This window comes from Eulemur rufifrons, chromosome 8 (genome assembly GCF_041146395.1).
Source record: "Eulemur rufifrons isolate Redbay chromosome 8, OSU_ERuf_1, whole genome shotgun sequence".
NCBI lineage: Eukaryota > Metazoa > Chordata > Mammalia > Primates > Lemuridae > Eulemur > Eulemur rufifrons.
The window spans coordinates 70,909,776-70,934,614 of record NC_090990.1 but is presented as its reverse complement, the minus strand read 5'-3'; the positions used below and the strand labels follow the sequence as shown (position 1 = coordinate 70,934,614).

The 24,839-nt window shown below is 35.2% G+C and overlaps 1 protein-coding gene and 1 non-coding gene across 3 annotated transcripts in view; one reads left to right on the top strand and one right to left on the bottom strand.

Annotated features, from left to right (window-relative positions):
- ZNF326 (zinc finger protein 326) overlaps positions 1-21,533 on the bottom strand; it is a 35,268-nt gene extending 13,735 nt beyond the window's left edge. The window contains exons 1-7 of one of the 2 annotated variants that reach the window (XM_069478190.1): positions 21,381-21,533; positions 18,957-19,001; positions 12,065-12,100; positions 11,859-11,970; positions 9,341-9,746; positions 6,813-7,011; positions 2,622-2,733 (exon numbers count right to left, since the gene is read on the bottom strand). In XM_069478190.1, coding sequence (XP_069334291.1) covers positions 2,622-2,733; positions 6,813-7,011; positions 9,341-9,746; positions 11,859-11,970; positions 12,065-12,100; positions 18,957-19,001; positions 21,381-21,396 — 926 coding nt within the window. In that variant the 5' untranslated portion in view covers positions 21,397-21,533. Of the gene's footprint in view, positions 1-2,621; positions 2,734-6,812; positions 7,012-9,340; positions 9,747-11,858; positions 11,971-12,010; positions 12,101-18,956; positions 19,002-21,380 lie in introns of those variants that run through there. The other variant, XM_069478191.1, reaches the window with a different exon arrangement.
- LOC138391034 (U6 spliceosomal RNA) lies at positions 14,436-14,542 on the top strand. The gene has a single exon (XR_011234677.1). It is a non-coding gene; the product is annotated as a U6 spliceosomal RNA (small nuclear RNA).
- Positions 21,534-24,839: the final 3,306 nt, after the last annotated feature.

Here is a 24,839-nt window from a genome sequence, read left to right as displayed (position 1 = left end):
TTTACATAAACAATACTAATGTATATATTAAGACCAACTAATAACAAAGAGTACCCTGTTTAATATGGAAGGAAAGTCGTACATTTAAAAAAGACTTCCATCAAAAGGTTTTGTGGATTCTTCTCTTAAACTTTTAAAGGAAGAGAAAATTTTAGCTACCTAGAAAATTCACTGATGGGAAACATTTAGTTCTTTTCATGCTACATAGAGAAGTCAACTTTTAAAGAACGAAAATATATATATTTTTTTTTTCATCTTATGGGGGATACAGAATTGCAGGTTACATACGTTGTCCATGTACCGCCTGTCTCCCCAAGTCAGAGCTCCAGGCGTGTCCGTTCCCCAGACAGTGCACGTTGCACCCATCATGTAGGTATATATCCCTCCCCTCCCCACCCCCCCTTCCCGAGTTTGACCATTCCCCAAAGATGCGCAATGCACTCACTGTGTAGGCATACACCCATCCCCTCCCCCACCCCCCACCTCAGTCTAATATCCGATTGGTATCGTTCCCAGATGTGTATTTAGGTGATGATCAGGGAAACCAATTTTCTGGTGAGTACATGTGATGCTTGTTTTTCCATTCTTGGGATACTTCACTTAATATAATGGGTTCCAACTCTCTCCAGGAGAACCATAGAGATGTCGTATCTTCGTTATTTCTTATAGCTGAGTAATATTCCATGGTATACATATATCATAGTTTACTTATCCAATCATGTATTGATGGGCATTTGGGTTGTTTCCACATCTTTGCGATTGTGAATTGTGATGGACAATATACCGAATTTACTTTTCAAATTTCATATTCTTTATTTTCCTAGCTAAAGTAGTACCTGGGATGTTTTCATAGAAAATGATTGAAAAAACCCAATTATAGTCCTTTTTAAAAGTTTTCCTAAGTCTTTTTTTCTATGAATAATTTACATTTTGTATATATACTTATCTATTTTACCTGCATTTTCTCCATGTTATTACAGATTTTATAACCTTCATTTTTAACAACGGCCTAAGAGCCCATAAAGGGATGTTATCAAACCTTACATATACTTGATCATTCTCTATAACTAGCATTTGATTTCTTTTTGGAGCTATTATAAATAATGTTATGATGGGCATCTTTTTAGATTAAACTCTTCTATATTTTTAGATTATTTTCTTGGAGAGATCAATGGACATGAGGAAATTTAAGATGTTTTTAAAAACTGCTAAATTGCTTTCTAGCAATTACAACACTAAACAGTCATCAGCAAATTATAATAATGTCCTGCACCTTAGTTAGCAAATCAGTATTTCTTTTCTCTTCACTAATAAAATGGTATACTATAATATTACTTAAATTTTCAGTTTATTTAAATTACTTTTCAACAATTTCCCTAAGTTTTTTTTTTTTTTTTGGAGACAGTCTTGCTGTTACCTGGGCTAGAGTGCAATGGAGTCATCATAATTCACTGCAACCTCAAACTCAAGTGATTCTCCTGCCTCAGCCCCCAGAGTAGCTGAGACTACAGATGCACACCACCGAACCTGGCTAATTTTTCTGTCTTTTGTAGAGACACAGTCTCACTCTTGCTCAGGCTGGTCTCAAACTCCTGGCCTCAAGCAATCCTCCTGCCTCAACCTCTCAGAGTGCTGGGATTACAGGCATGAGTAACTGTACCAGGCCAATTTTCCTAAAATTATTAACTAGCTATCATTCCTCCAGCAAATTAAGCATTAGATATCTTAGTTCTCTTTTTTAAAAAAAATTGAGTGATTTTTATCTAATTTAGACATTAATCATTTCTTATGTTTATATTTCCCAAATCTGTCTGCTTTCAAGTTTTAAGTTTTTAGTTAGCTAAATTTGTTCATCATTTTCCTTGTAACTTATTCTATAACTAACTTTTAAGCTAGGAAAAAAATCTTCCCTTTGCAGAACATTTTATTTTCTGTAATTTTCCATTTTTTTTAAGTTTTTAATCTACCTGGATTCATTCTAGGTGGTAGATGAAGAGGACCTAAACCGATTTTTTCTTATTATTTAGTTGTTCAATTCTCCTTTTGTTAGTAATTTCTTTAGTATATATTATATTCTTACATATTAATGCAGTCTTCACAGGCTAATAATTCTGTTACATTGATTAGCTCTGTCTATTACCACATATTTTTAACTATTACCACTTATTAATGTTTCAATATATAGAAAAGCTAGTACCTACTAATTTACTCTTCTTTTTCATAATTTTCTTTGGAATATGGATTAGAAAGAAGTTATATACTTGTATAATAATATTTAGTTTTCTTATCCAAGAATATCACTATTATTTCATCATATACTCAAATTTTAAGGGGTCTTTGTGGTTTTCTTCAAGTTGTGGTACATATTTCTTTTAAAGAATACTGCTGTTTCTGGACATTTTATGTTTTTCAGATTACCATTAAGAATAGAATCTCTTTTTTCTTATGTTTTCTAAGTGGTGACTACACATAAATATCAAAAATCAAAAGCATCCCTATATATTTTTGATCACGTTTTCATTTGAATCTTAGGAATTTTTCACATTACAATCAATGTAATTGCCTATTCTAGGAAATTATTTTTTAATGAACCCAATTTTCTGAATCTACTAAACACAAACCTGTATCCATCTCCATATTTCTCACTGTTTTTTTCTCTTCTGCGCCTTTGTTTCTCTCGCCGAGCCTCAATTCGTCGCTTTTCTTCTTCTTCATTTTTAGGATCAGTTTTTGCTACAACATCAGACAAAAAAGTAAAAACTAAAATCGATTTTTCCATTCTCCCTTTCTAATCACCAGTCCATAAAGTACATACTTATGAGTTTACTCAGTGATGGTAATCTAAATTGAACTCACCAGAAAAATCAGAGCTTGAGACTATCCAGTATTTCTAAAACTTCATTGAATAAACTTCATTAATTTGAATACCATCATCATGAATTTTTGCCATATTTGCTTCTCATCTTTGTGATTATTTGGTACATATTTTTCTTTAAATCTGCTTGTTTTTTCTTATTATCCTAGGCAATAATATCCTTATCACCTAAAATCATCTTAAACACCAACACTTTGGGAAGCACTATAGTAACTCGACCTCGAATGCAAAGGGAAGCCCAACAAACACCGGAGAGCCCTGGATGCTAGAATTCGTATTCATATCGTAGGAGCTCTCCCAAAATTTCTTTCTTTTTTTTTTTTTTTTTTTTTGAGACAGGGTCTCAGTCACCCATGCTGGGATGGCGTGGTACAATCACTGGTCGCTGCAATCTCCCAACTCCTGGGCTCAGCCTCCTGAGTAGCTAGGACTATAGGTGCATGCCACCATGCCCAGCTAATTTTCTTATTTTTTGTAAAGACGGGGTCTCACTATGTTGCCAGGCTGGTCTCAAACTCTTGGCCTCAAGTGATGCTCCACCTCAGCCTTCCAAAGTGCTGGGAAAGGTATGAGCCATTGAGCCCAGCCCCAAAATTTCTTAAAATGTGTAAATTCCAAAATAAAAGGTTTCTTTTTTTATATTTTTATTGTGATAAAATACACTGCTTTAACCATTTTAAAGTGTAAATTCAATGGCATTAAGTACATTAACAATGTTAACTTTTTCATCATTCCATTAAATAGTCACTTCCCATTTCAACTCTAAGGTCCACTGATCTTATTTCTGTCTCTGGATTTGCCTATTCTGAATATTTCATATAAATGGAATCATACAGTCTATTGCCTTTTTTGTCTGGCTTCTTTTATTTAGCATGTTTTCAAAGTTCATCCATGTCTTGGTACTTCCTTTTTATGGCTTAATAGTATTTCATTGTATGAATACACATTTTTTTTAACCATTCATCTGTTGATGAACATTTGGACTGTTTCCACCTATTGTATATTGTGAATAATGCTGCTTTAAACATTCACACATAAGTTTTTGTTTGAATACCTCTCTTCAATTCTATGGAGTACATAGCCAGGAGTGGAACTGCTGAGTCATATGGACAGTCTGTGTTTAATTGTTTGAGGAATTACCAATCTGTTTCTCACAACTTAACCTTCCCATTAGTAATGTGTGAGCATTCCAATTTCTCCATATCCTTATCAATACTTGCTATTCTTCATCTTTTTAATTATGACCATCCTAGTGGGTATGCAGTGATATCTCATTTTGAGCAGCTTCTTTCTTACAATATGTTTAACTTTACACTTTAAAAAAAAAAAACTTATCTATTTTCCCTTAAACTTTTCCTTTTATGCATTGTTTACCCTTTTGGATTGTCTTTGGAAAAATACCTACCATAAAATCATGAACACTTGGAAACTCATAAACTTGACATTAAACAAATATTTATTAAGTATTTGCTATGTATAGAATGAGATCCGTTTCAAAATTATACAAAATCAATACCTTAAATTTTAATATCTAGCATCTAGATTCTTTTTCATCATTTTACAAGAGCTTAAATATACATTCTTATTTTATGAAACATTTTCAATATGCTCATTCATATGTTTCCCTCAAACCCTCACACTACAGAAAATCTGCTTACATATTACTTCAAACAAGTAATTTCATCTCCCTTTCATTTGCTAAAACTGTATGATATGTCGTACCTCTATCAAGTGACAGAAAATGGTTCCTTACCTACTAATTTTCTACAAGTAATATACTTGACACTACAATGTAGCAAGACCTCATATTCTGGAAAATTCAGCACATATCTTTTAAAATGCCCATTTTACATCTGAAAGAGGAGGCCTGATTCAACTAATGAATTTTAGCTTCACTCTTAGTTAAACCATACTATTCTCAAATTTTGTTAAAGGGGGTTGGCAGGGACATATACATCTACTTTAATGGCAAATCAGTTTCTGTACCAAACTTTGCAATACATATTTAACTATATCTGTAAAATATATCTTTGAAATCTGTCCCAAGAGGATCAAATGAATTGCCTATTATAGTAATATCTAGTAAAATTTCAAATTTCATACATCAATCTATTAATTAACATACTGTAAAAAGCATCCCCACAACAAATACTCTTAGTATCAAGTTTCTAGAATTCCAGAATATTGTTATTTATTATTAAACAATATAGATATCAATTACAAAGCATGACAGTAAAGTTTCCTGCGTTTTATATTATAGTTCATATTTTAAGAAAAGAATATAAAATTGTATTTTCAATTTTTTTCAAATTATACATTAAAATATCTATAATCTTATAATTTTTTAAAAAGCTGTTTTAAAATAAAAGGGAAAAAATAATACAAAGCATTTGTTACAATCATATGGAGGTTTAAGAGCAGAGTTTCTAGAGCAAGACTTGAGCATCTTTTCATGTACTTATTGGCTACTTCTATATCTTTTTTGGAGGAATGTCTGTTCAGATTCTTTGCCCACTTTATAATGATTATTTGTCTTTTTATTATTAAGAGTTCTTTATATATTTTGGATACAAGTCCCTTATCAGATACATGATTTGCAAATATTTTCTCCCACTATGTGGATTTTTTTCACTTTCTTGATGGTACTAAAGCTTTGAAGCACGAAAGTTTTTACTTTTGATGAAGTCTGATTTATCTATTTTTTATTTGTTGCTCTTGCTTTTGGTGTCATATCTAAGAATTCTTTGCCAAATTCAGAGTCATGAAGATCTACCCCCATATTTTCTTCTAAGAGTTTTATAGTTTCAGCTCTTGCATTTTAGCTTTTGCATGTGGCTATACAGTTGCCACACCACCGTTTGTTGAAAAGACTATTCTCTTCCCATTGAATAGTCTTGACACACTTATTAAAAACCATTTGACCATAGATGTATATGTTTATTTCTGGACCCTCAATTCTATTTCACTGCTCTATGTCTGTCCTTGTACCAGTACCACACTATCTTGATTACACTGCTTTGCAGTAGGTTTTCAAATCACAAAGTGTGAGTCCTTCTACTTTGTTCTTCTCTTTAAGGATGATTTTGACTATTCTAGGTCCCTCGCAATTCCCTATGAATTTCAGAATCAGCCTGTCAATCTTTACAAAGTCAACTATTAATAGAATTCTAACAGGATTTGTGTTGAATCTGTAGATCAGTTTGGGGAATACTGCCATCTTAACAATGTTAGTCTTCCAATCTACAAACATTTATTTAGTTTTTCCATTTATTTAGATCTTCTTTAATTTCTTTCAACAACGTTTTGTAGTATCAGAGTACAAGTTTTGTACTTCTTTTGTTAAAGTTATTCCCAAGTATTTGATTCTTCTTGATGCTATCATGAATGAAACTATTTTATTGTCTTCTTAATTTTATTTTCAGATTGGCTTTAAATTTTGTAACAATGTAAAAATAGAAATATGATTATCTCTAACAGTCATCATGTCCAAAAGAGTAAAAGCAAATTAATTTTTTAGAAGAAATAGCTTTTCCTAGTACCAAGGACCATTAAAAATTTCTTTCCTTTGTCCTCATAAAGGAGAGTCTATGTTATATGACATACCACTTCCTCCACAATACCTCCAATAATAAAATATTACACCCAATAAAGAACTTTGGATCAAAATAATATGCAAGGCCTTTCTAAAAATATAGATGTTCCGGCCCCACCACATAGAATTCAGGAAAAAGGGATGAACCAAGGCATGTAAATTAAAAAGTATCTTGAGTACATGATTAATAACTGTACTAGTGAATTCACAGATCTAATTGCTACAATCATAATTATGTTTTTACATAATTGTTTTTCTATGTAACATGGAAAAATTTTCTAAAAGCACTGAATTTTAAAAAATAAACAGTATTCTGAACCATAACAATTATATTTTCTTACTTACTAGGTGATTTGCTGAGGCTCATCTTCTCCATAGGTTTTGCTAGCTTGGGTTTCTTGATAAAGGTTCCACCAGGTTTGTTAAATGGCTGCATCATTTTTCTCTTTATTCCTCTTGCAGCAGCAACTGTCACATTGGTAGGTTTGTTTTGATAGTCAACAACAATTCCGGGTCTATGAATGCTTCCAAAATCACCCATATGCTGTAAATTTGTGAAATCAAGAAACATTAGCATGTTGTCCAAAGATAAATATGAATTCATATAAAATTTTCATGTTATCTATCTACTAATTTTCACCTGAAAATTCCCTGGAATATAACTAAATTTTACATGTCCACTCTGAAAAACCACATTGAAAAACTCTGTATTATTGCATGTACTCAAATCCATCAAATTAGTATTTTTATTTCCAGTAGAATAATGGGTATTTGCTACCTATTTTTATTTTTACAATTCAAAATTACTTGAGATCATAAACAACATATGTGCCTGTCAGAATGTTACCACTTGTACAACTCTCTGACAACTCCTCTTCAGAGTTCCTAATTGATGTTTTCCCATGAAAAGACCTTAAAAGAAATCTTTATTTTACTAAAACTTGGCTTAAAACTAAGATACACAAAGAAGACCATATTTGTAGTTTGAAGTAAAAAAGATCCAGAAATCATTTAGTATTTCTCCCTGTTGAAAAAGGGAATGAGAAGGCGAGATGGAACATTAGTATGAAATAGGAGAGTTAAAGCATAACCATGCATCAACTTCCAAGACACACTTCAGATAAAGAATTGCATCTGACGTTCCATTCACATTCTTACCTAGATAAACATACTCTGATCCAGAAACCCAAGAAGCAAGTTTACAGACGAAGAGTCATGCAACCAAACGACTCTTTATGTCCCTTCCTCTTCTCCTGTCATTAACAAAATCCACTACACCAAGAGACAACATGTCCATAGAAATTTATTCTGCTAATCTTACTTTCAGAAAATAAAGATTGAGGAGTAATCTGAAGAGAAGGACCCAATGGGAATTGTACAAGTGAAGATTAAAAACGAAGGTCCTATTGATTCATCTACTTCATTAACAAGAAGAAAGAAAGAAAAGTCCATTCAGACTAGAATGGTAAATACAAAGTATAGGACTACTTGTTTTACTATCATGAAAACAAAACTGGTATTTGAAGTCTCATTAAGAAAAAATTCCTTTCCCTAAAAGAACATACAGCATGGAAAATGTTAAGTGTTTTCCAAATTTTCAAACTGGAATTGGTTTTCAGTTTCAAAACCCAAATCCTATTACATCAACTATTTTCAATTAACCTACAATAATTAAGTACAGTGGAATAGCAACATCAGTTGCTTACATTTGTATATCATGCTTAGGAATACTTATCTAACCTAGCAGTGTTTCCAAGTAACTTATAGTCACATCAGAAAAATCTTCATTAAGTATCCATTAAAGGTGCAATGCATTTTTACATAAGCAAAGAATAACTGTTAAAAATGCAAAATTTCTACACCAAGTACGACAGGCTATACTGATATACCAAAGGTTAATAAACAGTCAATAATGTGAACCCTACTACATTTTTTAGCCTAAGTACTTTCCTCTGCAAAGAGAATATTAATTAAAAGCAACTGACTTAAAAAAAAATCTTACAATATTCTTTAAATGATCAAACTACATAATAACCCCACAATCTACATACACTTACTGGGTAAAATTCCATGTCAATCAAATTACCTACAAACATAGACCATAATCTTTACACTATATACCCTAAAATTAAACGCTAGAGAGCTAGTAAATTTATTCATTTAAGCAATAATTTACAAAATATTACTTCCTAAAGAAGGAGCCATAAACATGTCTGCACAGGTAGGAAATTATTTTTCAATAGTAAAGCTAGTGACACAAGGGAAAATAAAACAACCAGCAATAGGACATATTGTAAGAGAGTAAGTTAGCAAAATTATACTGACCACAAATCATTCTACAATCTATTATGCACATCAACTTCTTCAACATGGCTAAGCTACCCTGACCTATCACCAACTTTTAGTCTCTTTGTTTAATGTGAAGCATGGAGCTTTGAAGAAATTCTACTTGCTAGAGTTTAGCAACAAAGTATAAACATTTTATCATACATTGCACCTTTAACCTACTCAAAAATTCAAAAAGACTTCAGTGACCTTTCACAAAAATCTAAGAACTGTTCCACCAGCAAAACTGCTAGTGTTTACAAGGAAAAATGCAACTCCTTTTAACCCCTTTTAGACCAAACCTAATATCCTCACCTTTTTAATAAAGGGAGATTTGGCACAACTTTCTGATTATCTCAAACTGCCACTTATTTTCTCAGGTGCTGGAAAAACTTTTACCGTCAACCTAAAAAATATGTTTATGACTCAGCTTTTGCTTCAAAATACACTGGGATGAACAGTGTTTATTCTAGTTGAAAACGATGGTCTTGAAAGGGTTTAAAAGAGTGACTAGTGAAAAGAATCTGAAAAGATTCTGTTGTACTTACTCCTCGGCCTCGGCCTCTGCCTGTTGATGGTCCTCCAAAAGCATCATAGTTTCTGCTTCCAAACGTACTTTCAGGATAAGCAGGCGTTCCTCTCCCCCGAGAGCCTACAGGTGCAGGCTTCATATGGGGTGAAGAAAAACTGCTGTAGGAAGAGTAATTCTCTCTTCCTCTGTCCTCCATAAACCCAGGCCTCAATTTTGAACGGGAGTAAGGTGCTTCCCAGCTAGACCCGCCCTGGTTTCTACCTCCGAAAGAGTCAAGGCTATTCCGGTAGGAGCTCTCAAATCGACCACCATAACTACCTCCGAAGCGGCTTTGTTCGGGTTCATTAAAACCATAGCCAGATCTGTACAGATCTCGCCCACCCAGAGAAGACCTGGAGTCGTAAGACTCATAAGGTCCAAACCTGGAAAAGTTGCACAGTGAGGGAAAAAACAAAAGTAAGCTTACTAATGTTAGACAATTCAAAAGACAAATTATCAGATGACATTTATCAACTAGAATTCATTTATACCATACTGGTTTGCACAGTTCTACTTTTGTTCACGCTTGATTAGGGCTGGGCAGTTCAACATGAGACCAGATAGAAAGCTATCTGAGTCAATGTCTAAATAGGAATTGAGTTTAGTAAACCTTAGCTTAAAAATCTGCTTTTTAGCAGCTTTTCTATTTAATTAAGAAGAAGAGATTTGTCTGTCATTATTTAAGCCCAGCCCTAGTCTTAGAAAAGGTCATTTGCTCAAGTTCACAAGCTATTCAAACTTTCTTTGAATCTATCCCTAATATTAAAAATTACAAAACATTTACAATATTTTGGCTTTCAAAAGGGACACAAATTGAAGACCACATAGATGTAGGTTCTTTGTGACACACAGAGATCCTTTTGCACCTCAATAATCTATATCACAAAACTGCTTCATTTTGTCTGTAATAGTCAAAATTTGGGGAATTATCTCTGGTTATAAAAATTTGACAATCTGCCAAACTTCAGCCAAGGTTAATAATCAATCAATCCTCAATTACTTTTTACTTGTAGACTAGAAAATCTAACAAATCGAGAAAGATAAACACATAAAATAAAATACAAAAGTAAAAGATCACCAACATATACCCTCTACATATGAATTTTCAAGGCAGATGAGAAAGAATACATTTTATAATGTCTTCAATTATTTGAAAAATTATTTCCTGTCAGGAAATTATCACATAAAACTACTCTAAAAAAGGGAGCACACAGTCTCCTCAAGGTTATAATAGAGTCAACAAAAGAAACGAATCATCTTACTTCTCACAAACCCAAAGCATGGATTATAAAAGTTACTTGATGTCTTACAACACAGTTTTATAAAGGCCCACAATTACACATGAGATAAAACAATAACATCTACAGCAATAGTTTATGCACATTTACAATGTAATATGGCAATAAATGATATATTAAAACATTTAAATGCGTTACATTACTTCAGTTATTTACAGATCACTAAATAGAAGGTAGCGTTTACTTCTGAATCCTTATAACCATAAAAAAAATTACTTCTTTTCAACTACATTTTTCAAAACATCTCTCACATAAACAAAATTGTAGTAATTGTTCATTTTCTTGATTTTTCTCTACTATAAACCATAGTGGCACACTGGAAGCAGAAAGAAGGAAAGTAAGCATCATTCAGTCCATCATTAAGGAATCTGGATCCTTCAATTTATGAAGAAGGATGATGGTTTCAAATATCTCCTAACTAGTCTTATTTATATTTATCAGGAATCTTTGTGCCTCATAAAGTAGACCCTCTTTTCCTGAAATATGGTCAACCCTAAGGCCTATAGTTGTTTAAGTAGGTTTAAGCTTTACACAGTATCAACAGTGAAATATAAATAGAACCCAGATACAGTGTTCATGGCATTAATACAATGCTCCTAGCCTAGAGCACAAGTGTTTTTGGTGTAAGTAGTATCTGCCAAGCCAATAAATAACCTTGACATCATTTAAAGAACATTATTATTACAATATGCTCTTATTAAAATTAAAATTAATAGAATACCTATCTTAAATGTTTCTTAGAAAACAAATGTCGCTAGACTGATTCAATTAAATCCATTCTAGTCAGAGTGGTTTGCTGCTTTACATAGCACCCCACATTAAGAAAGATTTTTTTGTTGTTGTTATTAAGAAAAAGCTTCACAAATAAGATTTTCAATAACATTTTTATATCATTTGTTCAGGACATTTTGATTGACAAGGAGTTAAAAGTAAAAGAAGTTAAAAAATTCACTGCTAAAAACAGTAGCTTACTCTGTTATACTGAAATAATAGCTATTTGGGGTTTTCCTAAAATTATGTTTGCCAGTGATCCTGAGATAAATTCTTATGCCTATTAACACCCTTAAACATTTAAGGTGATTATTCAATACCAAACAGCAAAGTTCAAGTATGATAACACACCTAAGAAATACTTAAAAGAATATATGCATAATCTTATAGTTGTCTATTATTTGGCTAAGTGATTAAGTAATTTACCTGCTACCCCCACCACCACCACTGTGATTGTCCATGCCATATGACTGGTTTAGGTAGGAATCCATGGATCTTTGACCCCCATAGGATCCATGGCCATAGTCACGATCCATCCCTATAAGAGTTTAAAAAGAAAAAAATTAAACAATGCTCACCTTTACTGGCACTCAAAAGAAGAATTTTTAGATAAATATCCTTGAATGTCAGACCTCCATAAGATCCAGGACCATAATCACGATCCATTCCTGAAAGAGAGTAAGAAATTGTCAGTAAAATATACCATTATCTTAAGGAATCTCTGCATAAAACACAAGATATTCACATCAATCACCTGAGATGATAATTCATCATTAATATTTAAACTAAACTCACACTAGATGTTAAAGGAAAAAAACACAAAAAGGATAATCTACTGAAAAATCAGATTTGTTAACAAAGCCTGATATTTCAAAGAAAATATATTACCAACTGAAAAGTTCTATATTAGAATTATTTTCAATTTAACCAATATTATTTGCTAGGGAACTACCATAAGGCCTTGTATTAGATACTATAATATATATAAAGATAATTAATGATACTTAATTCTTATTCTCAAGAGAAGTCAGTATTTAATGTCAAAAGGGAAAATTTTTGTCATAAGTATACTATGACATAAGTATACCTATTTTCTGCATCTCATTGCCTTCAAAATGTCTGAAGACTCAGAAACCACATTTTCAATTAGCCATGTTCACAATAACTAAAATAGATATTTTTAAAAAGTAAAATCACAGATTGGGACTGTGCCTATAAATAATAAGGACTCAACAAATATTTAAACCCTCAAATTCCCTTGAATAAAGAAAATGAATGTAAATTCTAGCAAATGTGAACACTAAAAAAAAATTCTAATACAATAAGAGTACTAAGTATATTTTATTACACTGCAATTCTACCTATATCCCAACCTCTGACATGAAAAATAAATATAATAAAAGAGATAAAAAAATTAATTTACGATGACTATAAAAACGAAAAATTAAAACATTTAGAATTTGTTTCCTATAAGCACTTTAAAATCCCTCATTACTATCCCCCAATTTTATGTGTAAATACAATAGTATGCACAGAGCAAATACCTTAGTTTACATTTTTAAAAACACTAAATTTTATTTACAATCATTTAAATATTTCTAGTCCTAACAATAATAACGACAACAACTTTACAAAAATACTCGTTAGACTCTTGTAACTTGAAACCAAAATGATCAAATTCAATCTTCTCATTTTATAGATTTGGGAACCAAAGTCCTAAGAGATGAAATGATTTTCCTGAAGTCCCATAGTTATCCTCCTGTTGAGCGTCATGCTTTTGCTTCTACATGAGATATTTCCCTCAGCTACCTCAAGTAGCTTCTGATTGAAATTTTCTAACCTTTTAAAGCCCATTTAATAAATAACAAATTTAAGAAAACTTTTCTTGATATTCTCTCAGCTAAGCATCATCTTTCTTCTGAATATTTACAAAAGCCTGTAACTCTTATGTGATACTCTACCTTATAGTCTAATTTTGTGGCTTCATTTTAAATTTACACTAGTCTTGTGGTAAGGGTCTGATTGTTACTAATTTTTCTATGTATCTTAGAGCAGTAGTTCTCAACGATGGTCTGCTGATCACTGAGAGGTGTTGAGACCCTTTCAGGGATTCACAAGGTCAAAATTATTTTCATAAATAATATTAGAACATTATTTTCTTTTTTCACAGTGTTGACATTGCACTGAAGATGTAAAAGCACTGGTGGTAAAACTGCTGGCACTTTCGCACAAATTGAGGCAACAGCAACAGACTGTACTAGTAGTCATTATATTCTTTAATATCACACACTCACAGTAAAAAATAATAAAATAAAAATGCCATCTTCGCTTAAGAATGTTCTTGATGGGGCCGGGCGCGGTGGCTCACGCCTGTAATCCTACCACTCTGGGAGGCCGAGGTGGGCGGATCGTTTGAGCTCAGGAGTTAGAGACCAGCCTGAGCCAGAGCGAGACTCGTCTCTACTAAAAAAAAAATAGAAAGAAATTATCTGGACAACTAAAAAATATATAGAAAAAATTAGCTGGGCATGGTGGCGCATGCCTGTAGTCCCAGCTACTTGGGAGGCTGAGGCAGAAGGATGGCTTGAGCCCAGGAGTTTGAGGTTGCTGTGAGCTAGGCTGATGCCATGGCACTCTAGCCCAGGCAACAGAGACTCTGTCTCAAAAAAAAAAAAAAAAAGAAAAGAAAAGAATGTTCTTGATGAAGCAGTAAGAATTATTAATTTTATTAAATCATGATCTTTGAGTACACATTTTTATGTTCTGTGCAGTGAAATAGAAGTACACATAAAGCAATTTGCCGTAATTTTGCCAACTATGATACCAAAGTATCATAGTTCTCTCCAGGAAAAGCCATTGTGCAAGTAAGTGTTTGGTTTGTGAATTAAATTAGCCACTTTTTACAAGGAGCACTTTTTTACTAGAAAGCCAAACTGACAGACAAATGCTATGGTTTTCAGATTTGGGCACTTGGCAGACATTTTCTCAAAAATGAACTAAGTGGTGCTCGCTTCGGCAGCACATATACTAAAATTGGAACGATACAGAGAAGATTAGCATGGGCCCTGCGCAAGGATGACACGCAAATTCGTGAAGCGTTCCATAAAAAATAAAAATAAAATTAAAAAAAAATGAACTAAGTGAAACTATCATTTCAAGGAAAACAAATGACAGTTTTGTTGCCAATGATAAAATACATGCTTTCAAGTGAAAATTATAATTTTATAAAACTTCTATCTACCATCTTGAGTTTGATAGCTTCCCAATACTTAAAGGCTTTTCTGATAAGGTTGGTGGTGGTATCAATGAATATTATTTTTTACATTGTATAACAAAACCTGTCAATATTTGGAAAACCTATATAATTCAGTTTCCAAATAACTAATGCCTGATATTACAGAATCAGATATGATAAAAAGAAATCCATTCAAAGTGTAAGACACACCGATAGATTTTAATATAAGAGCACAAAAAGTTTATCAATATACAAAACATATTGAGATTTTTGTATTGTTTTTTCATAATAAGACTTCAAAACCAGTGTGAACCACTGACAGCACATCTCAATTCAGACTATTCACATTCCAAGTGCTCAATAGTAAGGAGATAGTAGCTACCACATTAAACAATACAGTTCTAGACTAATAAAACAGTCAATTATTTGTCTTAGAGGTGGTTAAGTATATAGTATAATTTATGCCTATATCTCTTAGAGGACAATTTTGAGATTAAAATAAAATTTTCAAAATAAAAAGTTTTCATCTAAGGCCTCACATTAAAAAATAATCTTCAAATTAGGTTTAGTAATATACACAAAGCAAAAAAATCTTGTATTTTGCTATTTCTGCCAGTTTGTTTTCAGTTAGCAGTGGCTGCCTTTGACTACCAAATCATTTAGTTTTCAAAATTCTAAATGTTTTTATTTCACTATGCAATCATAAAATTATTAACACTTATTGGACACTGACCATGTATGTGCCAGGCACTGTGGAGTACACAAAAATTAATAAAGTTATTTTTGTATAGCAGTGATTCTGTTTTATTATTCATAGTATCGTTCATAGTACTGTTATTCAGTTAAAGAGAAGTCTTTATATTGTATACAATCTGCACAGTTATAGGAACATAGATTCTGTAAGATGACTGCTTATCTATAAACAATTTTTCTTCCAGGTTCCTAAAATGAATTTTAAAATCACTTTTAAATAAGAAAGTAATTTACTCAGAAAAATAAAACTGACATAATAATTTAGATCTATTCTATCACTTGGATCACTCTATCATATAAATAATAAGCACAAAAATGTTACAACTAAACATAAGGAAGCAGCTGTGGAATAGTGGGGAAAAAACTGACTTATGACCAAAATAATTAATTATTAATAGTTGTGTGGCACTAAGTCTTGAGCAGGACTACTTTTCACCAACTCTGCACTTCTAGCACCCTAGTGCAGGCTACTAGCATCTATCACCTAGATTATTGCAACAGCCTAACATTTTTCCACTTCTACTTTTGCTCCCTATTCATTATTTTATCAGAATAATTCTGATAAAAAATATAAGTTAAATAATTTCCAATGCTCAGTACCCTCCAATAGCTTTCCATTTTACACAAAGTAAAAGCCAAAGCCTTAAAATAACCGTTAAGGACCTACACTAGTGGTTCTTAACCAGGGGTAATTTTGCCCCCAGGAGACAGGAGCAACGTCTGAAAACATTTTTGGTTGTTACAATGAGGAAGCAGGTGCTGCGGCCATCTAGTGCATAGAGGCCAGGGATGCTGCTAAACATTCCACAATGCATGGGACATTCCCTCACAGCAAGGAATTACCCAGTCTAAAATGTCAACAGTGCCAAAGTTGAGAAACCCTACCCTATATGATCTGCCTCATCACCTCAACATAATCTACTATACACTCATTTATTCCACTCCAGCTACACTGGCCCTGCTGTTTCTAGAACACAACAGGTATACACCCATTTTTGCACCTGCTGCTCCCTCTGTCTGCAATGTTCTTCCCCTGTATCTGCACTGTTCACTCCCTCGACTCTTTCAGGACTTCACTTTCTACTGCTTCTTATATATTATAAGAAAATTACCTTTGATTTTCAACACCTTCTAGCTATACCTCACCACTCTAACCTTGTCTTAAAGATTGCTCAGCAAAAATCATCTGTTCTAGTCAAGCCAGTCTTCAGTCTCTCTAAAGTACAATGCACTCAGCCCTACCTTTGTTCCTGCTGTTCCCTCTACCTGGAATGCTCTCCCTTTTTCTGTCTGCTATTTATACAAAAAGTATTAAGAAACAAGAAAAAAAACATGGAGACACTAGAAATACAAGTTCCTCCCAGGAAACAGTGGGGAGGAAATCTGCATCTTGTCATGTTTTCCAATAACTTCTACTTCATTTCAGTTGCTGGAAAAAATGCTAACGATGAAATGTATTTTGGGCTTTTTGGTATCTACACATCTTTTATTTCCTAAAACCTGTAACATTCTTCCTTTAGATAACCTCATAGCTTGCATATTCACTTCCCTTAAATCTTATGCTCTAATGTCACCTCTTTGGTGAGTCCTTTCCCAACAACTCTAAAATTACACAGACATATTTGTCCCTCTTCCTTACATCATTTTTCTCCCTAGCAATTATTATCATCTAACACACAGTATTTGTTACTTCTTTATCTTGTTTACTGTCTATTTCACTCCACTGGACTGGAAGCTCCACAAGGGCAGGAATATTTGTCTATGTTGTTCACTGCTGCATTCCTACCTCCTAGAACAATAGACAGCAGGCACTAAATAAATATTTGTTGAATAAAGTCAAATCAAGTCCCTGAAATTAAGTGCCTCATTTGTAAAATAAAGATAACCTAGACCTCAAAGTATTGTCAAGCAGTGGTCTTTAACCAGAGGTGCATTCCAAAATCATTCAGAATACTTTTGCACAATATACATAGCCACGAAGGACTTGTCCTAAAATTAAGATTCAAAAGATCTAGGATATGACCTGAACAGACTTTGAAAAAGCTCCCAGCTCTCCAGGGGATTCTAACAATCACCCTCAGATAAGTACCACTGTTCAAACTAAAATTAAGAGAAAAAATAAAAGCTACAACATTAGACCTTTTTGCAAAACTGTGCATTAATAAGGAAATAAACTTCTGGCCCTGCATAATTCTGTATTTCAAGTCCTACGTTTAGACATTAAATCTAACTCTCCAGTAAATCCTACTGGAGATCATGGCCATCTATTACCCCAAATCTCTCCTTCTCTTTCTCTGGTAAAAGCTCCTACTCACTCCAGTTTAAAATCCTGGATTCTTTTTTATTCAACCCTCTCAATTTTCTACTCATTACTGGTTTGCCTGCAAGTTCTAGTAATTTTCTCTAAAAAATATCTTAATATTTTTAAAATTACTATTGTCACTTCCCAAGTTCAGGGTCTTAAAATCCTTACATCTAAATTTATGAAATGCCTTTCTAGCTAATTTTCCAGTTTTCAATCTAACCTGTAGGTAGATGCAAATTAACTTCCTTTAGTAATTTTATTATGTCACTTGCCTGCTCAAAAACATACTCTTCAGCACTCACTTAATATATAAACTGCTTCCTATATGTTGAGCCTTTTTAGCCTGAATAAAACCCAAAATTTCTCTCCATAGAAATGATAAATAAAAATTAACTCTACAGTAATTATTCCTATAAAAAGACATAGTCTTCTTTATTGGTACATTTGCTTCAGTTTCACTTTATGAATATATTCTATTCTGCACAACAGTTGGCTTTTGCATTTCTCTGGCAGTCAGGATATTTAATGCCACTCCCTCAAGTCCTTCATACAATATTTTTTTAACCTCTTTGAATTGTTCTGTGTCCTTTTCTTGTGTTACTATCCTCTCTGGCAGGGCCTTAACTCAAATAACTATCAGAACGACAACCAATTGTATTCCACATATTTTTCATGATTCTATCTAGCTTTGTAGTCACAATTCTAACATTTTGCTTATATCAATAAATAATCAGGCTTCTTCATGTACTCCTATAGACAGCTCTTCATGTATTAGCACAATTAGACACATTGAGGAAAATGACCTCAAAAACAAGGTTAAAACGCATTACAATAGAGGCTACATAGAATCAAGCCAATAATCCACTTAATCTGCATTACTCAATACCAAAGCCTCTAATTCAACAAAAAGAACTCAGCCAGTGTCTTGTAAAATTCATCATTCAGAATGTAGTCAGGGCCTTTGGGATAAATTAAAAGAATCATAATTCTTTTGACAGACGAAAAGTCAAACTAATCTGAATAACTCCTAATTTTTTCTGATTCCAAATTCAAATACTATATATAGTATGACACCATTAACACTGAAAAGTGATATATCAAGAGCCAAAACAATGACTGAAATAGGTGGAACTGGTTTTTTATAGTGACACTTTATCTTTATGAGTATGAAGAGAAAGGCTGAAATACATTGCCTCAACAAATTTAAGATAAAATGAAAGAGGATACTTACCATTAAAGCCCTGGTAAGTATTCCTGCAAGCAGAATGTGTGTAATCTATGAAGACATATTTAACAAAAAGAAATTAGGGCAATATTAGCAAAATTCCAAAATTATATCCCCATCTATTCAAAAACAAACACAATTTTTAAATGCTATTAACTCAATTATCTGCAAAATTGGGGTGTAAATAATTACCAATAACCCTTTTGAGAAAACACATAACTCTCCTTTCTTCACTACCTCCTCAAATGGCAGGTTTATTATCCAAATTATAATAATGTAAGTTAATTTATAACACCTGATACACAATAGCCCATAGAGGGGATCCAGTGCTAATTTATACTGATTAACAAAAAGGAATGCAGATAGAGTAAATTATGTGTCAAACAATGCAAAAGCAGAGCCACGAAAATTGATTCTATGTAATACAAAATTATTTCAAAGTTAATATTTCTTTTACCACTTAATTTGCTCTCTATCTCAACATCTTATCTGACACATACGCATATACGTATATGAGTGTGTTCTATATCCATCCAGAATACGACATCACTGAAAACTATATTGGCAATTTTCTTGTCAAAACTATTAATAATTTAACAAATGTTAAATCTGTTAGTTAATTTTACAAATAAATACTGAAAGAACAGAATTTAATACTGTGGTCATTTGGATACAACAGAACCCTGCTACACTACACAGGGTTTGATATAGCTACAATGTTTGGGGGGGGTGGGAGGGAAGAAAAAAATAGATACAATGTTAGTCAAACTCCATCTCCCAAATACAGCAGTGGTGGCTAACAATGGGCAGTGACAGAGGGAATATTTTATCACTGACATTGCTTAGTTTTATCATTGACACGGTTTAGAACTGCAAGCATATACCAATAATCAAAAACAAACCCACTAAGTTTTTTTTAATGTTTTCCAATTCTCTACAGAAAATGGATTCCCTTATTGCCTTGGGGGGGGGGGCCACGCGGGGAAGAACTGCTCCCATTGCCCCACTCCCCAGCTTGTTAGCCTGGGCTGTACCTTGGGTGTTGGTACTGCCATCAAACTTTAGCACAAAAACACAGTAATGTATTTTTTATTTCCACTCCAAATTCCGGCCACTTCAAATATTCACAGTTTAAAGGGATCTACATCAAAATGAGTCAAAGTCCAGCTAAAACAAACAAAAACAGCTCAGTGTGCTAAGAGCTAAAATTCCTATTTCAAAGTAACTCAAAAGTATCCACAAAGAGTTATTCCATTCCCCTTTCGTGTGCTTAGATTTGACAGCTTTAACTCTTTGTAGCATAAAATCTTATCAAAAACCAAAAGCTCATTCGGTAAGACATATGCAGAGATCACAACTCATTTACTGTTAAAAATAATTTTTTGGTGGGGTTAGAGGTTTACAACTACCTAGTGAACTGGTTTGATTTAGAAAGGCCTGGTTACTCAGGATTAAATACAGTTTAATCATACAAGCCCTTTTCCAAGTCTCCCTAACGCTGTCACTAATATACCATTTTATCTTGATACCAATTACTATGAAAGTTGGACAAGATTTGAAGTCAAGGTGAAGATCAAATTAATTTTACTTAGTGATCCTGTGAAAACGGTTTAAAGAACAGTTGTCAGAGACGACTGAAAAAGGTATTGCTAAAATACAGTTTATTTAATCAGTAAATCCAATACATGCTGCTGTGTATAGGTCTGAATGTGAAGGGCATTTGACGCTTGCTGTGCCAAATTTCTGACTAACTTAAAACTCATCCACACACAATCCAGAGAAAAGTACTTTGGTTACAGAAGTATTTCAAACTAGGGATTACCAATGAGGTCATTTTGGTGGGTAAATTTCCCAGTCTGCTAACCAGGAAATAGCTTGCTTCCCATTCTGTATAGATACCTACCTCTACATGTCATTTACAGACGCCCTTTAAACTCATCTTAAACTAAGACAATCAAAAACATCACTGCGAACAAGCCTCTGAAAATTTTATCTGGCAAGAAGTAACCCGAGATTGAGGATTAACTAAAAGGATGATCTGGGTCGCTGCCCTGTAGGGCGAATGCCAGACGAGGTTGCCCGACACCGGGAAGTTGGGAGGCGTCGGGGAAATTTCCACGCACAGGAGCCGAGGCGAGCTCGGGGCCCGAGCCCTGAGGCCCTCGAGCTCTGGGTGCGACCTTTCCGGCATCGAGCCGGTATCGAGCTCCCAGGTCCGCGCCGGCAGCGGCGCCGGGCGGGCCGAATCTGGGCGCGCAGGTCCTCAAAAAGGCCGACTCCGGGCGCTGGGCCCGCGGCGGGCGGGCGGGCGGACGGCCTTCGGGCCCGCAGAACAAAGCCCACACGGCCATCTTGAGACGGTAAACAGACCCCCAGCGCAGGCCACCCCGCCTCCCGCCAGCGAGCAGACCAGCCAGAGGCAGCGCTTACCGTCCTCGAAGTCCATGGCGGAGGCTGGGGGGCCGACGGCTTCGGCGGCGCTGGGCTGAGCTGTATCCGGCAGCAAGCGCCCTAGACCCGCGGTTCCACACGATGAGTACGCGCGACCGGGAGCGGCGCTACCCGCCTGGGAGCCGCACGCCAGAGCGAGGCTGGAGGGCGGGGCCGACCTGCGCCGCCTGCCCGCCCCAGCGCGGCCTGCCATTGGCTGACGCGAGCTGGTGGGCGGGCCCCCGCGTGGGTAGGGAGGGCGCGGGAAGTCAGTCCGCTGTCACGCTCTCGGGTGCTGACACTCTGCAACTGGCCTGGGGGAAGGAAGGTGAAAAGGAAGCGCCAAAGACTGGCGGGGGTTGTGGGAAAGAGAACTGAGTGTACTGGAAGGGCTGGCGGCGGCCCGCCATGTTTGAACCTGGCAAGCGCGAAAGGATCTGGTTGGAATACCTTCCTCTTGCCCAAACTAATAAAACCTCGTGCCTCCCTTTTGCTTTTTATTGGCTAGTGATGACTGATCAAAAATTTTTAATAACTTGTGCAGTTGTCAAGATGTTTTTAGAACTCTGTGGTAAATTTGAAAAGCAAGATACAAAATTACATACGGAATCTGATAACTGCTCTGTCAATACATTTTTTTGAACGGTAAAGCATAGAAATAAAAAGAAAAATTCCAAAACATGAACAATGACTTTTTATATACACATGCATATTTATTCTTGTGTATTCTCCAAATTTCTTGAACACTTTGATAATGTAAAATATATATTTGACATAAAAGGAGATGTAATATTTATTGGCAATTAGTGTTTATAAAAAGTTCTCTTGGCTGGGCATGATGGCTCACGACTATAATCCTAGCACTCTGGGAGGCTGAGGCAGGAGGATCCTTTGAGCTCAGGAGTTTGAGACCAGCCTGAGCAAGAGCGAGACCCCATCTCTACCAAAAATAGAAAGAAACTAGCTGGACAACTAAAAATATATAGAAAAAATTAGTCGGGCATGGTAGCACATGCCTGTAATCCCAGCTACTCCGGAGGCTGAGGCAGGAGGATCGCTTGAGCCCAGGAGTTTGAGGTTGCTGTGAGCTAGGCTGACGCCATGGCACTCGAGCCTGGGCAACAGAGCGAGACTCTGTCTCAAAAAAAAAAAAAGTTCTCTTTAGCCAAATGTTGTATTTCATTCTCTTTGGAGATATAATTATTCATGGGGTGGGCTGAGGCCACCTAAGTCAGTGTTTCTTGATCATGACACTTTTGGTAAGTGCCAATACTCAGGCCTCTCTTCAGGGATTCTGATTTGATGATGAGCCTAAAACTGTCACCAATGTTTATTTTCAAGACACTTAGAAGAGATGCTATTGGAAAAAGTTCTCTCTGTTTCAATAACTAGTACTTCTTGAGAAAATGTTAAATCTAAAAAAAGAAGTTTAGAGACAAGCTTTGATTTAGTTCCAAATTTTAAGGTGCAAAAAAAAAAAAGATCTGTAAAGTTCACAGAGAGGGAAGATTAGTGGCAGAAGTAGTCATCCAGAACATGAAGGATGACCCTCACAAACACACACACACACTGGTATTGTATTATTGCCACTTTGGAAATAGTGTTATGGACAGTAGGCAAAGTCATTCACCCATGAAGCTATATGGAAAAAGACAACTGCTTTGGTCATTCTGATATTGGAGCAGCTTGAACCACAAGTGAATTTTTTTTTTTAATATAGAGCAAATGGTGGCAACAATGAGTTGATCACCACATAGAAAACCATAAATCAAACTATTTGTTCTTCTTCAGGGTCTACCCAGTTGCTGGAACCAAATTCCAACAAGGCAGCCTCTGGAAACATAACTGGAAGAAAAACTCACAGATACACTATATGTATTACTGTCACCCCAAATCTGGGCAGGGCCTTGTTTCCTCCTCATCATTTTCCTTCTCCACCCTGATTGATTCATCCTGTTCTCCACTCATTTCTTGTTATCTTCCTTTTCTCCTCCTGTATGATGCTCCTCAACTTACTTGGGGTTATGTTCCAGTGAACCCATCACAAATTGAAGATATCACAGGTCAAAAATTCATTCAATACACCTAACCTATCAAGCATTATAGCTTAGCCTAACCTACCTTAAAAGTTCTCAGGACACTTACATTAGCTTACAGTTGGTCGAAATCATCTGGTACCATAACACTGTAGAATATTGGTTGTTTAACCTCGTGATCAAGTGGCTGACTGGGGGCCACTGCCCAGCATTTGGAGAGGGTACCCTACTGCATATTGCTAGCCAGGCAAAAGGTAAAAATTCAAAACTGGAAGTAACATGTTTATTAAATGCATATCACTTTTGCATCGTAAAGTTGAACCATAGGTAAGTCAAGGACCATCTTTATGTTTTCTATCCACCTGTGCTAAACATGTAGAAAACCGAACTCATAATTTCCCTCCTCAAACCTGCTCATTCTCCTGTGTTCTTTCATTTCTGTTAGTGGCATCACGAGCAACCACCCACTAATCCCAGCCAGAAGCCTACGAGTCATTCAGTCAAGACTCAGCCCTCCCTCATCCCCCCTGCAATCTATTCTGAAGTCTTTCATCTGCTTATGACCTAAAATTTCTTAAACCTGCCCCCTCTGCTTCATCCTCACTGCCACTACCTGAGTTCAGATTCTCATTTTCTCTCTCCAAAACTATTGCCATAGCTTCCTAATTAATTTCTCTGCCCTGCAGCCTCCGCAGGGTTGTGGTGATCTCAATGCAAATCTGAACATGTCATCATGCATCTCTATCACTGATTAGGTCTAGTAAAAGCTCCTTAAGCTGGAGCACATACAGCAGGATCTGGCCACTACTTGACCTTCACCATCTCTCTACATTTCCCTCTCCTCCTCTCTCCACACTCTCTCTTCTGATTAGCAATTTCAGGCTACTGGGTCCCAAAACATCCCTATACTTTTTCATGCCACCATACTTTTGCTTGTGTGTTCCTTCTACTTGGAACACCACCTGGTTAACCTCATTCATCCTCAAAACACAGCTCAGGATTTATTTCCTCTAACAAATATTCCCAGATCCCATCTCCACCCCCAGGCCAGTACTTCTCAAATATGAATATGCATGGAATTCATAGGGACTTGTTAAGACAGATTCACATTCAGTCTGGGGTGGAGCTGGAGGGTCTGCCTTTCTAACAAACTTCCAGGAGATGCTGCTGCTGGTGGAACCACACTTGGAGTCTCAAGGCCTTTGGTTCTGTTATTGCACTATGTTCCATGCATTCAATACTCTGGCTTTATGTATCCCCACATTGAAAGCTCTTTGAGATTGGAATCAAGTCTTCTTTGTATCCTAAGCGCCAAACACATATGTTTACCAATTAAAACTGAACTCTCCCTGAATGTTAACTTTTTTCCTTCTAACCATTTTAACCCTAATTTACCTTTTAGCAAAAGGAGGATTTTGTAACC